Here is a 16,513-nt window from a genome sequence, read left to right on the forward strand (position 1 = left end):
GAAGTCTAGATAGACCACATCCACTGGGTTTCCCTGGTATAACCTACTTGTCACCTCTTCAAAGAATTCCAACAGGTTTGTCAGGCACGACCTCCCCTTACTAACTCCATTTGACTTGTTCTAATCCGACCCTGGTCTTCCAAGAATTTAGAAACCTCATCCTTAATGGTGGATTCTAGAATTTTACCAACAATTTTACCTATAAAAGGCTCTAGGAGGAAAAAATATTAGAATATTGAACTTTCTCAAAAATGTTTGTTAAATAAATTGAAAATACAAATAATTTATATTTTTAAATTTGCTTGGCTTCCATTCTAATGTTGTAAAGTTAGTTTTCAATTGTCATTATTGAACTGCATATTAATGCAAGAGTTAAGGAAGTATTCCTGTGCTGATTTTGTGGAAATTGTTGTGATTTTACCAGAGTTTTTAAGTTCCAATTTGATTATTTGTCTAAACATAAATGGCAAGAAAACCTGGTCCTGCTTTTTTTTGTTGCAGTCCAGACCCAGGGGTGCAAAGTTTGGAGAACTCCCAGCTTCACAAACTGGGAAAAAGTTACCTGAAGTTGAAATTTCATTCCACATTTTAGGGAGTCATAGTGGGCCACTCCAGAAAGCATGTGGAGTCTGTGAAATGCAGAAGCAGGCTCGTCAGAAGGCCTGCCTCTGTGGACTGGCACTAGATCAAAGATATGAAACAAAATCAAACAAAAAGCAACCCTTCAGCACTCACTTCTCACCCTCCAGACAATCTCTACACTCCTTCCCCTGCCAACCAATGTCAACTATTGCCCTCCACCCATCAACCATGGTCCATCAGATCCTCTAATGCTAACCTAACCCTTCAATCCACTCTCATGGCCCATCATACGCTCTACACAATGATTGTCCCTCACCCAAGGCTCTTTATACTCTTTGTGTCAACTGAATGCTAACTTATACCATCCCATGCCCCACTAGCCTTTATACGTACCATGCCAACTAACCCAGTATTCACCATAAGCAAAACTCAACATCAATGCTGAGATGAGATAATGATGAGATAATAGTGTCTATTGAAGGATTCATTATTTTAAGAAAATAACATCTTTCATTTAAAAACCCCATTCATCGCAGTTTAATTTATAAAAATAAGTATCCACTTGAAGTTATTAATCATGCTACCAAAAAAACAGCTACTCCGCTGTGATAATCCAAGTTTGAGAAATTCAGTCATGTAGCACTACACCTCTCATAATGACCCCATTGTGTAAACAGACAGAATAAAACACCAAAGTATATTTTGGAATATTGCAAAGACATTTTTCTTTAAGATTTAAGGGGCAGGAGTGTTGACTGCCTTGTCAGTGCCCCAGCTCCTTTTGACAGTTCTCTTGAAAGATCAATATGTTTATGCACATTTCTACTTTTCACGATCCCAAAGGGCACCATATACAAAAGGGTACCTTGTCATCTTGAGACCTTATTCTACCAGCTCTAAAGTGTACAAGTTGTGTTTGGCCACCCTCCTAACAAAAATAAAATCAGCCTGATGTTAGGTGTGCAAACCTCAACTTATTCCCTTCCTTCCCTCATGCTCATGAAAATAATAGAAGTCCTTTTTAAAAATGAGACTTCCAAATTCAGGTAACTGGTGCCTATTATGTAACAACAGAAGGACTCTATACTCTTATAAAACTTCAGTTCCAATTGTTCAAAAAATTTCAAAATTATCTTGTATATAGAACAAACATGATTTTAAATGTGGCAAAAAGATTACCTACTTAAAAATGGTTCAAATTTAAGTTTAATTGTCCTTTTTAAATATATCTTTTGTCGTATCTAATAATTTGATCTTGTGTAATCAGCTATGTAACCAGAAACCTATGAGTAAAATTATTTTGCCTTTTATTATCCTGATCTCAAACTATCCAATATTAAGACCTGAGAGTTGATCAGCTGAATATACATATTGCACATTACTGCATATGTTAAAAATAACTTGCTTGAAAATGCCAAATATGAAACAGAACATGAAATGTAATATGTTATTCCCATCTTCATGTTAGACATATGCACAGATAATAATCTTGTTTAAAATTGATCTGAGAGAACAGAATAATCATGAGTTTCGCTAGAAGTGGAAATGGTCCACATCTATATCCTGGGTAATTGGAATGAGTTGATTTGCAATGTATGGTCATTAATTGCTCTTGAAGGGAATGGTAACTACTTATTTGGAAGTATGATGGTATGGAATATTGCTAATTTGAAGAGACACAATTGTTAATTTATCTAGGAATGATCACTCATTGTTGAGGTGGGTCAGGTCATTAGTTTATTTGTTAAAGTAAGTATATAAGAATTTGTGTCTTGGAAATGACATCCCATGCTGACCACACTGTGAAACAAAAATTAGTGGTCCTAATACCCAACCTTGATGCGAAAAACTGTTTAGAAAGGAAATGGACAAATAAGTCTGTACACCTTCTGCATATACTTTAATATTAAATATTAATATTAAAATTATACAGTGTATGGTTTTTCAAATTGATTATAGTGTCATGGACTTTTCTGTTGTTGCTTTTCTATAAAATCACAAAAAATATTTTCTTACACATACTTTCCTTTAAGTGATTCAGTTTTGCAGTTCTCAAACTATCAACATCCTGGTGGGGGGAGGGTGGGGGGTCACCACTGGCCAGAAACTGAACAGGACTAGCTACACCCTGAGTTACAAAGGCAGAGAGTTTTGAAGGGTGTAACTCCTCCTAACATCCCAAATTCTGTCCATGGTCTAAAGGTACAAGCCAGAAGTGTGAACAAAAACTCTCCATTTCCCAGGATGGCTGCAGTTCCAACAACTCCATAAAAGTTCAACTCTTTTCTGGTCTAGTCATGAACTCAATCATCACCACATGACACTTAACTCTATCCATTTTCACCAACATTCCCTCCTTCCATTCTGGAGATGCACAATGTCAGCAGCACGTACCATATACAAGGCTCTTTTCTCAGTATCTCCCAAATGCACAACCTCTACCACCTAGAAAGACAACAGGACCAGGAGCATGGGAACACCATCATGTAAAAGGTCCCCTCCACTCACATACCATTCTGACTTGGAGTTATACCACTGTTCCTTTATCATCATGGGATTAAAAACTTGGAACTGTTTTCCCAGCAGTACTGTGGGTTAGCCACATGAACTGCAGTGGCTAAAATGGATAATTATGGATGGGTGCCAACTACTGCCAATTATACCAATATCCCATGAAATAATAAAAAAATTACAAGAAGGCCTAGATACAGCGGGGGGAATTTTAACAACTGGGTAATTCAGGGAATACATTGGTCCTGTTGAATTTGGGTCTATATCGAGAGTGGGAGATTTTCAAGGGCTGATTTCTTTCTCTAGTTTGGTCTTCCTTTAACATGGAAAGTAATTTTTAATTAATTGCTAAATTAAATGCAGTCTTAAAACAAGGGTGTTCAGGCTCTCTGTTAATAGCTCCAGCTAAATAACAAGGTTGCTAGTTAAAACTGATTTTCAGAAGCTTGAATTCAGTTGTTTTTGAGACAGCATAAAACAGGGCCTTCCTTTACGCTAGCTCACCTGTAATAAATACTGTTTTGGATGCAAAGAATGTAAAGTGGAAGTTTACTTTAGTGAGGGAGCTCAGTGAAGTGGATTATAGGTGCTTCTTTCTTTATCTACCTTATTCTACTGTCAATAATTGGCTTACTTTGTTACAAGGGAATTAGCTTACTTGTGTAACTGGCAAGTTATTCCACTTATTCTAATTTTAATTATCAGTTTTTAAATTTATGCTATGCCAAGTGGATTTCCTGCACTATGTTGGAAGTCTGGACACACCATGTATCCTAGGTGAACACATCTGCAGTGTCACCAGCTGTACAAGCTTGAGCTTTGGAATTGGGAACTCGTGTGGTGGCTAGAGACACTATTGTCATCACAAATTGGTATGGATAGCACATTTAGGGAGTGGTCACACTGCAGGTTAGGAGCATAAAGGTGCAGAGGGAATGGGTGTCCTCTAAGCAGCAGAGGGAACCAGGCAGATAGTGCAGGAATCCTGTGAGCCTTGTAGCTTGCCAACTGAGTTTCCGTTTTGGATAATGTTGAGGCCAATGGTTCCTCTTGCGACTGCAGCCAGAGTGATGGCTGTAACATCAATGGTATCTCAATTTTACAGCAGGGAAGGAAGAAGAATGCAACAGCAATAGTGACAGGGGATTCAGACAGGCACTTTTACTGCAGTAAACCTGAGGATTTAGGGTGTTACAAAGCAGCTACTGGACATCTTTCTGGAGATGGAAATTTAACAAGCAAGATAATGTTCTGAAAGCAGACTTTATGTAATTAGGAAAGTGATTCAAAAAGGACATCAAGTAGTAATTTCTGGTTTATAGTAATAGGAATAACATGATTAGACAATTAAACATTTGACTGCAGAAATGGCACAGAAGGGGAGGGCATTCAATTTCTGAGGCTTTTGGATGGATCTGGGGTGGGAACTGTACAAATTGGACAGATTACAATTTAACAGGACTGGGACTGATAATCTCAGAAGAAGTTTAATAGTGCTGTTGGGGAGGGTTTAAACAAGTTTGCCACCATAGTGGGACCTGAGGGGCTTTTTTTTTATTTACCCAGAGGACTTGGCCATCATCACGCCAGCCAGCATTTATTGCCCACTCCTACTTGCCTTTCAGAAGCTGGTGATGAGCTTCATTCTTGAACTGCCGCAGCCTATGTGCTGTAGGAAAACCCACAATGCCCTGAGGGAGGGATTTCCAGGATTTTGACCCAGTGGGAGTGCAACGACATTGTTGTTGAAGTGCACCAATCCAGGTAAATGGGGAGTACTCCATTACAGTCATCACTTGGGCCTTGTAGATGGTGGACAGGCTTTGGGATTCAGGAATTCAGTTACTTGCTGTATTTGAACGTGGAGTGCTACAGTATCTGAGGAACTGCAAACGGTGCTGAGCATTGTGCAATCATTGGCAAACATCCCTGCTTCTGACCTTATGGTGGAGGGAAGGTTGTTGATGAAACAGATGAAGATGGTTGGGACTAGGACACTACTCTAAGGAACTAGTGCAGAGATGCCCTGGAACTGAGATGACTGACTTCCTACAACCACAACCATCTTCCTACGTACCAGGTATGACACCTATCACTGGAGAGTTTGCCTCCAAGTATCCATTGATTCCAGTTTTGCTAGGGCTGCTTAATGTCATACTTGATCAGATGGGGCCATGATGGCAAGGACTGTCACTCTCAAATCACGCTGGAATTTAGTTCTTTTGTCGGTGTTTGAACCAAGGCTGTAATGAGGTTCAGCGCTAAGTGGCCCTGGCTGAAACCAAATTGGATGTGGCTGAGCAGGTTATTGCTGAGCAGGTACTGCTTGATAGCACTGTTGTTGACACCTTCCATCAGTTTGATGATGAAAAGTAAACTGCTGGAGTGGAAATTGTTCAGGATGAGGTCAAGTATGTTTTACCTTCATGTTGGTCTCCTCACCACCTGCTACAGACCCAGTCCAGCAGTTATGCCCTTAAGGACCTGACCAGCTGCTGCTGAGTCATTCTTGGTGGTAGACATTGAAATTCTCCATCCAGAGTACATGTTGTGTCCTTGCCACCCTCAGTGCTTCTGCTAAGTGTTATTCAAGTGTGATTCATCAGCCAAGGGTGGATGGTATATGGTAATCAGCAGAAGGTTTCCTTGCCCACGTTTAATCTGAAGTCATGAGTCTTCATAGTGTTCAGAATCAATGTGACTTCATAGGATCCAGAGTCAATGTTGAGGACTCCCAGGGCAACCCATTACTGATTAGTTGACATCTCTGCTGGGTCTGTTCTGCCCAGTGGGACTCAGAATAAAGGAGTACCAATTTAAGATTGAGATGAGAAGGAATTTCTTCTCTCAGGGGGTTGAGTGTCTTTGGAATGCCTTGCCACACAGAAGTGTGGGGGCAGGTTCCTTGTGCATATTTAAGGCTGAGATAGATAGATCCTTGTTCAGTAGAGAAATGAAAGGTTATCAGGGGAGGGCAGGAAAGTGGACGTAAGGAAAGTGGACATAAGGAATGTAGGATCAGCCACAAATCTATTGAGAGGCGTAGTAGGTTCAAGGGGCTAAACATCTTATTTCTTATGGTCTTAAAGGTATAGTAGTTTGGAGGGTGTTACAGTAAAAAATTAATTTGATTAATCTTTCTCCATTTCTCATCCAGTAACTGGGCAGTTTGAAGGCTAGTATGGTGCTGGATAATCAGGTACTTGGTGGATAACCATAACTGGTAACTGGAGAGGAGGGAGGGAGGGAGGGATTGTTGTGGTGGGAGTGTGGAGTTGGTTGTAGGATGATCACCAATGGATCGTGGGAAGATTAGCAGTGGCTTCTTGTTGCGGAGGGGAGGATTGCTTAAAGTAAGATCTTTCTTTTGCTATAATAAATATGATTAACACCGTAGACCAAAAAAAGTGCATGCTTTTCTTTTGCCCATGTGACAGCCAGTAGGTGCACTGCTTTCGGGTATTGTGTTCTTAAAACTAAATCGTACAATATTTATTTTGTAAATATGGCAAGGTTGAATGATTTTGAACACTGCTTTCGAACTTGGCACTTTCAAAGGAGCTGAGGGAATTGCTCCTGTCCTCCTAGCCCCACAATTATTGCTGGAAAAGCACCCACCTGTTGCAGAAGACAGCTCTAGATCAATTTAGATTCCAGTTTCCTGACCCCAAGAAACACGTCCCACAACCTTGTTTGAATATTGTATTTACTGAAGAGCATGGTTATCATCTTCTCTTCATTTGGTTAAACCTGAAATGGGCGGCACGGTGGCACAGTGGTTAGCACTGTTGCCTCACAGCGCCAGAGACCCGGGTTCAATTCCAGCCTCAGGCGACTGACTGTGTGGAGTTTGCACGTTTCCTGTGTCTGCGTGGGTTTCCTCCGGGTGCTCCGGTTTCCTCCCACAATCCAAAAATGTGCAGGTTAGGTGAATTGGCCATGCTAAATTGCCTGTCGTGTTAGTTAAGGGGTAAATGTAGGGGTATGGGTAGTTTGCCCTTCGGCGGGTCGGTGTGGACTTGTTGGGCCGAAGGGCCTGTTTCCATACTGTAATGTAATGTAATGTAATCTAATCTAATGTAGGAAAAAGGGACTGCTCAGATGGTTCAAGTTCCACCTGCCCCAGTGAAATGTTATAACATGTCCAAACAGGTTGGTTACAAACTATAGAAAGGGGTTGCCAGGAGTCTGCGATGGGGATAGTGGGATGAGACAGAGATGCGTAAGACAGATCCTATGAATAAAGGAGAAGATCTTCAAGGTCATCTGGAGCTTTACAGCACTTTGGTTAAGCCACAGCTGATGAATGTGTGCAGTTTCCGTATCTGCACATATGGGATGGACGTGATGAAACTGAAAGGGGTGTGCAAAATAGACTCACCAAGATGTTGTCTGCGATAGAGCATTCCAGCTAAAGAGAGAGAGGTTTTCTTTGGCGCAGAGAAGGTTGAGGGGAAACCTGATAGAGGTGTACAACATTATGAGTAGCATGGACTGGGTGAACAGAAAGCAACTGTTCCCTTTATTTGAAGGATCAAGGGAGCATAATTTTAGAATGAAAGGCAAGAGGTTAAGAGGGGATTTGAGGCAAAGCTTTTTCACACTGAGGGTAACGAGGGTCTGGAATACAGTGCCTGGGAAGATACTTAAGGTGGGAACCTCCCAACCTTTAAAAAGTACTTGGATGAGCACTTGAAGTTTCATGACATTAAAGGCAATGGGCCTACTGTGGGGAAGTGCGACTAATGTAGATAGAAGTACATTTTTGGTAATACAGTGTTGATGGGCTGAAGAGCTTTTCCATGATTCTATGATCTGTCATGTTTCCTACTTCACCATCTGGTACGGATCCTTTTAAACAGCTGGGATCAGGGATTCCTCATTTTTAAAAACTTAACAACTCTCCCATCTTAAATCCATCTGAGGGAGGGTTGGGGGTGATTTAAAAAACCCATTCCAGTAGCCTGGCAATCAAATATTAGAAAACTATTTCATTTTTGCAACTATGATATTATTAGGCTGTCTGCTGCCCTTCCTCTCAAATGGGAAATAAGAATTGCTGCTGTTGATCCCTTCACTTGATTCACATACTTGCACAGCACAAAATTAAAACTATATTATGCTATCACCAGAGTAACAATCACCAGTGTAAACATACGTTAAACAACAATTTTTGAAATTATACCCTTATTTACTGATAACTAGTGATGTTTTTTAATAGCTGCTTTGGAACAAGCATGTAACCAATTCAGTTTCATGATTACGAAACCTCAGAGCAACATAAATATGCGAAAAATGTAAGGGTGGCATTTTTGTGCAAGATAACAGAATTGTAATTAACATTGCCGCACATATCAAGCCACATATAATATTTCTCACAAGATCACCGGCCCTTTGAGCTTTTGTTCAGGTTAGTACTTTTATGTTAATTTTACCTTTACATTACGGTAAATCTAATTATCGGTTTACAATTGTGAAAAATTTGGAATCAGTCAACTTTCAACTGCTGTGCCTTGTCACAAGTTACCTAATCAAAATTTAAAAATAAATTAACCAGGAAACACATGGAATTAACTCATGTTGAAAAAACTTGACTGCAATATATCATTATTCAAATTTGCATATGAGCATCTCAAATTCTTACCAGTGTCTCTTTGATCTCCAATTCTGTCTAGAATGTTGAAGGAAATGTCAAGGTATTCCCTCTGAATAGCACTAACAGCTATCTTCCTTTGTTTTTTCTGACGTGGAACAATCTGGATTTTGAATTCTGTTTCTTCACCACTATCATCTTTTTGATCAGTATCTTTATCAGTAGACACCTCTGTGTTTGGTTTTTCACTGTCTTCGATTTCCGAAGGCAGCTTGAGAAATACTGTTTTAACTATGGGACTTGGAAATGGGCTTTCAGATTTAATATCATCTCTATGCAAATCATCCGTATCATCTTGTGATATTTCAACCACAGCAGATGATTTCCTGAGGTTTTCTCGTTTCTGTTTAAGAGTTAGTGGACTTTCACAGCCAGAACACTTAGAATTTTTTTGTGGTGTTAGATTTTCAAAGTCTTTTTCATCTACAAGACCTATTGATAAAATGTTCTCAGTATCTAGCAAAGAAGTCATACCAAAATCCAGACATTTTGACTCTTTGGAGCAATCTTCAACATTAACTTTTACAACTGGTGTAACATTTAAGCTATGTGATGCAGTATTCTGAGAGACCACATTAGTTTTTCCATTTGATTTATTATTAGGGGTATTCTGCATTTCATATTCCTCATCACTCTCTACAATTCTGAGAGGGGGAAGAGGCACAAAGACCAAAGAATCGCTATCAGAACTTGATAGAATTGATTGCTTCTCAGGAGCAGATGACGAATCAGAAGATAAATCAATCAAATCACTTTCTTCTTTATGAAAGCAAAGATGTTTCTCAGGAGATTCAAGTTTTGCCTCAAATGTTTCCGTGCAGCTGAGTCTAACTTCTGGTATTAATGGTCGTTTCCCTTCTTGAGAGTTTACTGCAGCGGAAATATTTTCCTGATCTTCTCCAATTTCTGCACTGACAGACAAGTCCTGCTCTGGTCTTCCATACATGCTTGCCAAGTGAGGATAGCAGGAAGGGAAGCTTGCTTGTCGTAATGATTCATACCTATCCAGACATGACTTTCTGCGATGTTCATCTAAGGAGTACAGGACAGAATCCGCGTTTCCTATATCAAGTGACTGCTGCTTAATTGCATATAATTTTTTCTTCTGAGCAACTCCCTCTTGCAATTGTGGAGATGTACCACACCGCATTATATTGTCTGGCAAAAGGCTGGAATCTCTGTACTCTGACAGCTCTATCTCTGAGCCTAAAGGGAAAATCATGAAGGTTACAAAAAGAATCAATGCAGACAATTTCAACAAAATCCAATTAAATTCACAATTATACATCAGCTAAAATGAAAAATTTCATTAATTAGTGTATGCCAAAATATACAAATCACATAAACAAATAAGCTGAATAAAAGTTGATTGAATCTAAATTTTAAAAATAACAGACTTACAGGCATATTTAGAATTGAGTTTCTGGTATTTATAAATTTGCATACAGCGTAACTTCAGGGAACTAACAACGAGGTATGTTTTGATTTATTACATAGCTGCGGCAACAATATCAAGAATTCCAATTGCAAATTTTTAAGGCCGTAAGTTTCAAACAGGATATTCTAGCAAAGGAGAAATAGAAATTGCTTGAGATGCCAAGGTTTTGGGAACTATGGGCTTGGGCTGTAGGCTGGACAACTTGATGTAGGCCACCGTAGTTTGAATGACATTAACCTCTCTATTTACCTTTGGAAACCAGTAATCATTTGGAATTGGATAGGCCCATTGTACAGTTGTTGCTTTTCTGTGTATAAGCACATGGAAGCTTTGTTCCTGCTGGTTGTGAACATTTATTTGTAGGATCTGGACAACATGAACAAGGATGGGACAATCTTTAAATTCAAGCAATTTAAATTGCAACGTTTTCTGGCTGTTCATGCTTTGGCTATAATTTTTAACTTGTCTTTTTAATTATCTGGGCAGGTGCAGGAAATGGGAGCGTGTCAAGATCAAAAGTATGCAGCAATTTCCTAGCAGGTACACACAAGATGGGAGTGAAAGTACAGGCTTCCTGCACTGTTGACATGAAATGCTAAATTACCTCTAAAAGCCTTACATTTCTTCTATAGAAGTATAAAAACTTACTCTTCTGTGCATTCATCTCTACTGGTTGATATTTTACTGATTTACTTCCCCCTATCCTCTTCAGTCTTGCAAAGAATGTCTGTGGTTCCTTGTTGCAAGCTCCAACCGGTGTATCATGTACATCTGATTCATCAAACACACTATCTTCCTCTGGCAAAAGGAAAAAAAACAAGCATTAAAATACTTTCTAGATCTAAACATTAAAGACAATTCAACAGCTATTCATAATTACATAAGTTGTTTATTGCGACATCAAAAATAAATCAGAAGTGTTTCCTTGTTTAAAATGCAGTTTATGTTATTAGAAGCTGCATAGACACCAATATCCAGGGCCATGGACTGATAACATTTGAAAGTGTAAGTTTCTACATGGCAAATTCCTGATAATATGTAGGGCATGGCTACTTTCCTAAGGAGATGAAAAATAATGTGACATCAAATTAGATAGATTTTTCCAGAAAATATTTTGGACTTTGGCAGTTGGGTAATTTGTTCAATGACGAGGGTTTTTTACAATATGTTTGGGAGTTAAAAGTTGAATTTATGCCTGTGGTTCAGATAAAACTCTCCATCTTAGTGTCATTTCTAGACCACCTGTGCATTAAGTGAACAGATTGGTTGCTGTAATTTGTCAACTACCCCACTATAATTGTATCAGGTAGGAACCAGAAGCAAAGACAATGGCATAAATCTCTAAGCAAATCATACCCGTGATCTCAACTTGAGAAGGGTGCAGGAGTAAGAAGACATGAAGAGTTAAAGACAACAACTAGGCAGGAGGCACGTAATTAACACAAACGTTGAGACTGTAGAGTTCTATAGCGGAACAATCAGTTTTTTTTTACAAAATATGATACCTTCCTACTTTTAGACTCCAATGTCTATCAACATTAATAAAACATATACACAGAGAAAATGTTATATTCGTTCTTACTTTATAAATATAACAAAAATTAAGAAAACGTGTGCTTTACAGCTGTATATCTTACCTTTTTCTTTCTCACTGTATTTGCTAATGTTACTATTATCACTGTAAAGGGGTCCAGCAGTGGGATGGGGCTTACAGCTATGGTATTGTGCATTAAGTGTATTGATCGTAATATAGATCAGATGCAATACAATTTTGCTGATATCGGAATCCCTGTAAGGATACTAGAAAGAAAATAAAGAATGTTAGTGCAATATATATCTGGAAGTGATAAAAATGTATTTTAAAACAAACATATCAAATGTTTCTAATACTTTCTTCATTGTAGAGGCTACTTGCTTAACTTGCAAGAAGGTCTAACCTCCACATAATTTACATTTGTATAAATTGCTGCCAACACAAATGATTGAGAAACCGTACTCCACAGTTGCCTTTTCCCACAAAGGTCAATTAGCTTAATGTCTGACAATGGTAAAATGTTATGATCTATTACACAAGATGTAATAGCAGAGCATTTAAAGAAGTATCATAAAATCAAGCCCAGTCTGCATGGCTTCATGAAGGGGGAATCATGTGATAAATGTAGTACTGTTCTTTGAGGAGATAACAAGTAGAATAGATAAAGGTAACCAGTAAATGTAACATATTTAGATTTCTAAAAGGCATTTGACAAGGTGCCACAAAATACTACTTAATAAGATAAAAGCCCATGCTATTGGGAGTAGCGCTTTAGCACAGATAGGGAATTGGCTAACTAATAGGAAATAGGGATTTGTATTAAAAGGGACATTTTCAGGATGGTAAACCATAACTAATGGAGTGTAATAGGGATCTCTGCTGGAGCCACAATTATTTACAATGTGTATCAATGACTTAGGGTGAATGTACTATCCAAGTTTGCAGATGACAACAAAAAAGCTGAGAAGGCATGTCATGGAGATGACACAGAGTCTATAGATTAGTGAGCGGGCAGAACTTAGCAGATGAAATAGAATGTGGTAAAAGTGAGGTTGGGCACTTTTGCAGGAAGAACAGAAGAGTCGAATACTATTTAAATGGGGAAAGAATGCAGAAAACTGGAACTCAAAAGGATTTGGGGGTCCTAGTTAATGAATCACAAAATCTAGTACCAAGTTCAGCAGGTAATAGGGAAGGCCCTTATTTCAAAGAGAATGGAGTATAAAGATTGCTAGAACTATACATGGCATTAGTCAGACCACACATGGAATATTGTGAACAGTCTGCTTATCTAACCAAACTTACATTTTGACTTTGGATGCAGTCTACAGTAGGTTCATTAGGCTGATTCTGGGTATGGAGGACTTTCTAATAAGGTTGAGTAGGTTGGACTTGTAATCATTGGAGATGAGAAAAATGAGAGGAGACCTTATTGAAATATAGAAGACTCCTAGAGAACTTGACAGGGTAAATATGGAGAGGTTGTTTCTTATGGTAGGAGCATCTAGGACAAGAGGGCACAATTTCAGTGTTAAGGGATTGCTAATTTAAAAAGAGATGAGGATGATTTATTTTTCTTTCAGACGGTAGTGAATCTATGGAGTTATTTTCCAGATAGGGTTGTAAAGGCTGGATTGTTAAGTATATTATTGACATGGAGGGGTGGCAAAGTCAAAAGTCACAAGACAACAGGTTATAGTCCAACAGATTTATTTGAAATCATATGCTTTTGGACGCTGCTCCTGCATCAGGTGAAGAATCTGAACTGCCGTCTGGGCAATTAGAGATCGGCAATAAATGCTGGCCTAATAAATAATATTCACATCCTATGAACTTTTATTGTCAAAACAAATTTGTTAAGATAACAAATTGGGCAAAGAGCTCATGTATTGTTATATGAGTTAGAAGATCATTAACTTGCTGAATGTTTTCTGCAAATTCATATATATTAAATATCAATGGATGTCATTTGATTTTGCCATTTCCTCATAGCAATCAGAGGTTATCTGGGCATTCCAAATTGTGAATACTGTAAATTATGCAAGTTGCAATTAAGTATGCAGATATTTGTGTAAATAATGTGGGTAAATTCTAAAATGACTGATAATTTATTTCTTCAGTTATTGCTTTAAGAAACCTAGAATTTTGAAATTTGATGGATGCTTTGCAGATGAAATCTTTCCAGGAGAAGAATTAACTTCCATAATGTGGAATACTCAAAGGCGGAAAAGCAAGCATCAAAGCCCAAGTCCTGTGATTGTAATGATAATAAAACTGTCAAGGTGTGCCATTATTACTTTATGAAATGAAAAGCAACCTCAAGTGTCTGTCTGTGTGCAGTTAAACATAGAAATCCTGATGCAGCTGTTGATGATTCCTTACTCCTTCAAGGGATATACTTTTGAAGTCCTCACAAATGGAAGTCACCTTGAAATCACTGCAGTGATGTACATTATTTCAGCTATAAAAACCATGAAAAATTACAATTTGTTGAATGAGGAGTAGCTGTATTGTAAGTGGCATACCAAGTCATAAGAAGCGCTGAACAACTCCTCTGGTCCTGAAGGACTAAACTTAAAATTATGTCCTATCATATCTTTCAACTCCATGACAAAAATACTGTAGAACTTTATAATATTTATTTTTAATTGTAAAAGTGGAAATAACATGAAGTTTAATCATTTTTGTATGTCCATGTCTTTATTTTCTTTTCAGTAAAAGTACAAAATATGAATGATAAAACTTGTTAGTTACTTCCTGGTCGGCTTTTAGAGTGAACTCTGCCTTGTGATTGGCTGCTTAATCTGCTTGATATCATCACTGTTGCTGGATGTCAAGGGCCAGGTATTCTTACCTCCAGACACGTTAGAAAGAAAGTCTGTAGGATTTAAATAGGTTTAATGTTTCGAAGAAGTTTTTGAATAGCCATTTGATTATTTTGGCAATTTCCTGAGTATCTCAAAGACTTCCTAATGTTATTATATGCTTAATGAATTCTACCCATAACAATACTGGGTGATGTAGCTATGGGGTTAAGGAGGGGATATGGAGGGGTACATGACAGCGAGGGGTTCGGTGCCCAACTTGACAAAACTAGGCCAATATTTTGAATGGAGGCATACCTAATAATGAGTCCACCTTAGTATTTGTTGGCCTTTGTTCCTTTCTCGGGCTTGTTTCCAGAGGCAGCAGCCTGGCAGTAGGCCATCTTGCTATGAAATTATTATATACAGACACTGCTAGACAGAATATAGAATCACACATTGCAAACTGGCTCAACTTATGTTTCTTGCCTTACAGAATGAAAATCCAGGTCCACAGATCCCCTCTAGTTTGTGCCAGAATGAAATTAATGGTGGGAAGGATGAAATCTACAAAATACAGCTTGTCAGTTCTTCAGTCGCAGATGTCTTCAAGGTCAGCAGAAAGCACAATCACTTTCAAGAGTGTGGTGCTGGAAAAACACAGCAGGTTAGGCAGCATCCCAGGAGCAGAAGAATCAATGTTTCAGGCATAAGCCCTTCATCAGGAAGATGAAGTACTTATGCCCGAAACGTTGATTCTCCTGCTCCTCGGATGCTGTGGTTTTCCAGCACCACACTCTTGACTCTGATCTCCAGCATTTGCAGTCCTCACTTTCCCCTAGCACCATTACTTTGCCACAGATGGTAAAATCCAGCAAAGGCCTGGTGATGCCAGGCGTTGACTGTAAAACCAACATATCTTAGAAATGAAAGCAGTCTCAGGTCTGGTAAGGATATGCTTCACAAAATTTAAAAGTTCAAAGGCAGTGAGTTTTAGGTGATGCAGTTAAATAGATCTTCAAAGATGTGACTGCACATGGAAAAGGTGGAAGACAACTCAAGTTCTGGATTTTGTAATGAAACATCAATTATAGAAGCAAGGAATGGGTTGAAATTGGCTTAACAAGACATTATAAATCAGAGATTGACTATTATAATTCTGTCACCCCCAATTATAGGAAGGATGTTAAAGCCACAGGTGCAATGCATCAAATATTCAGTACAACAATGAAGTTTGAAAACTACACTTTTTTGAAAAAAACCAAGCAGTTTTATTGAAAAAATAGAGCCTTCAAAATTTGATAGGCTTTAAGTTAAAGGATTGCTACTACCTAATTGGAGCAAATCAGTATGAAAGCACAGACAACAAAAAAAAGGAGGATGTTAGGAAAATAATTTTAAATGGGGAATATGATAATATGGATTGCTTTACCAGCAATAGCCTTTGAGGCAGTTGAAATGGAGATATGTATGGAAAATGTAAATATAAAACAGTGAAAGGAAACAGCAGAAAATGATTGGGTGGAGCATGGGGTCTTCTTGAGCAATGTAATTCAATGGTGTAAGGTTTTTTTCAGGAAAGCTGCACTATTCTGATTAAAAAAGTGATCACCAATATCTTTGAAAAAGGAAAATGCCACATCTATCAAGGTAAACTTTCATGTTACATTAGTATCACAATATGTAATTATAGAGTCATAGAGTCATAGAGATGTACAGCATGGAAACAGACCCTTCGGTTCAACCTGTCCATGCCGACCAGATATCCCAACCCAATCTAGTCCCACCTGCCAGCACCTAGCCCAAATCCCTCCAAACCCTTCCTATTCATATATCCTTCTAAATGCCTCTTAAATGTTGCAATTGTACCAGCCTCCACCACATCCTCTGGCAGCTCATTCCATACACGTACCATCCTCTGCGTGAAAACGTTGCCCCTTAGGTCTCTTTTATATCTTTCTCCTCTCACCCTAAACCTATGCCCTCTAGTT

The 16,513-nt window shown here is 38.5% G+C and overlaps 2 protein-coding genes across 5 annotated transcripts in view; one reads left to right on the forward strand and one right to left on the reverse strand.

Annotated features, from left to right (window-relative positions):
* Window positions 1-13,907, forward strand: part of prima1 (proline rich membrane anchor 1) — a 255,369-nt gene extending 241,462 nt beyond the window's left edge. Inside the window, exon 4 of the mRNA XM_043697191.1 lies at window positions 13,889-13,907. Coding sequence (XP_043553126.1) covers window positions 13,889-13,892 — 4 coding nt within the window. The 3' untranslated portion in view covers window positions 13,893-13,907. The remainder of the gene's footprint in view (window positions 1-13,888) is intronic.
* The window catches only part of LOC122553429 (protein unc-79 homolog), a 218,242-nt gene that overhangs the window by 83,343 nt on the left and 118,386 nt on the right, over window positions 1-16,513 (reverse strand). For all 4 annotated transcript variants that reach the window (XM_043697181.1, XM_043697182.1, XM_043697180.1 and 1 more), the window contains 3 exons: window positions 11,822-11,984; window positions 10,833-10,982; window positions 8,738-9,952 (listed from right to left, as the gene is read on the reverse strand). In XM_043697181.1, the coding sequence (XP_043553116.1) occupies window positions 8,738-9,952; window positions 10,833-10,982; window positions 11,822-11,984 (1,528 nt within the window). The remainder of the gene's footprint in view (window positions 1-8,737; window positions 9,953-10,832; window positions 10,983-11,821; window positions 11,985-16,513) is intronic.

The sequence above is a fragment of the Chiloscyllium plagiosum genome, chromosome 10, assembly GCF_004010195.1.
Source record: "Chiloscyllium plagiosum isolate BGI_BamShark_2017 chromosome 10, ASM401019v2, whole genome shotgun sequence".
In the NCBI taxonomy this organism is placed as follows: domain Eukaryota; kingdom Metazoa; phylum Chordata; class Chondrichthyes; order Orectolobiformes; family Hemiscylliidae; genus Chiloscyllium; species Chiloscyllium plagiosum.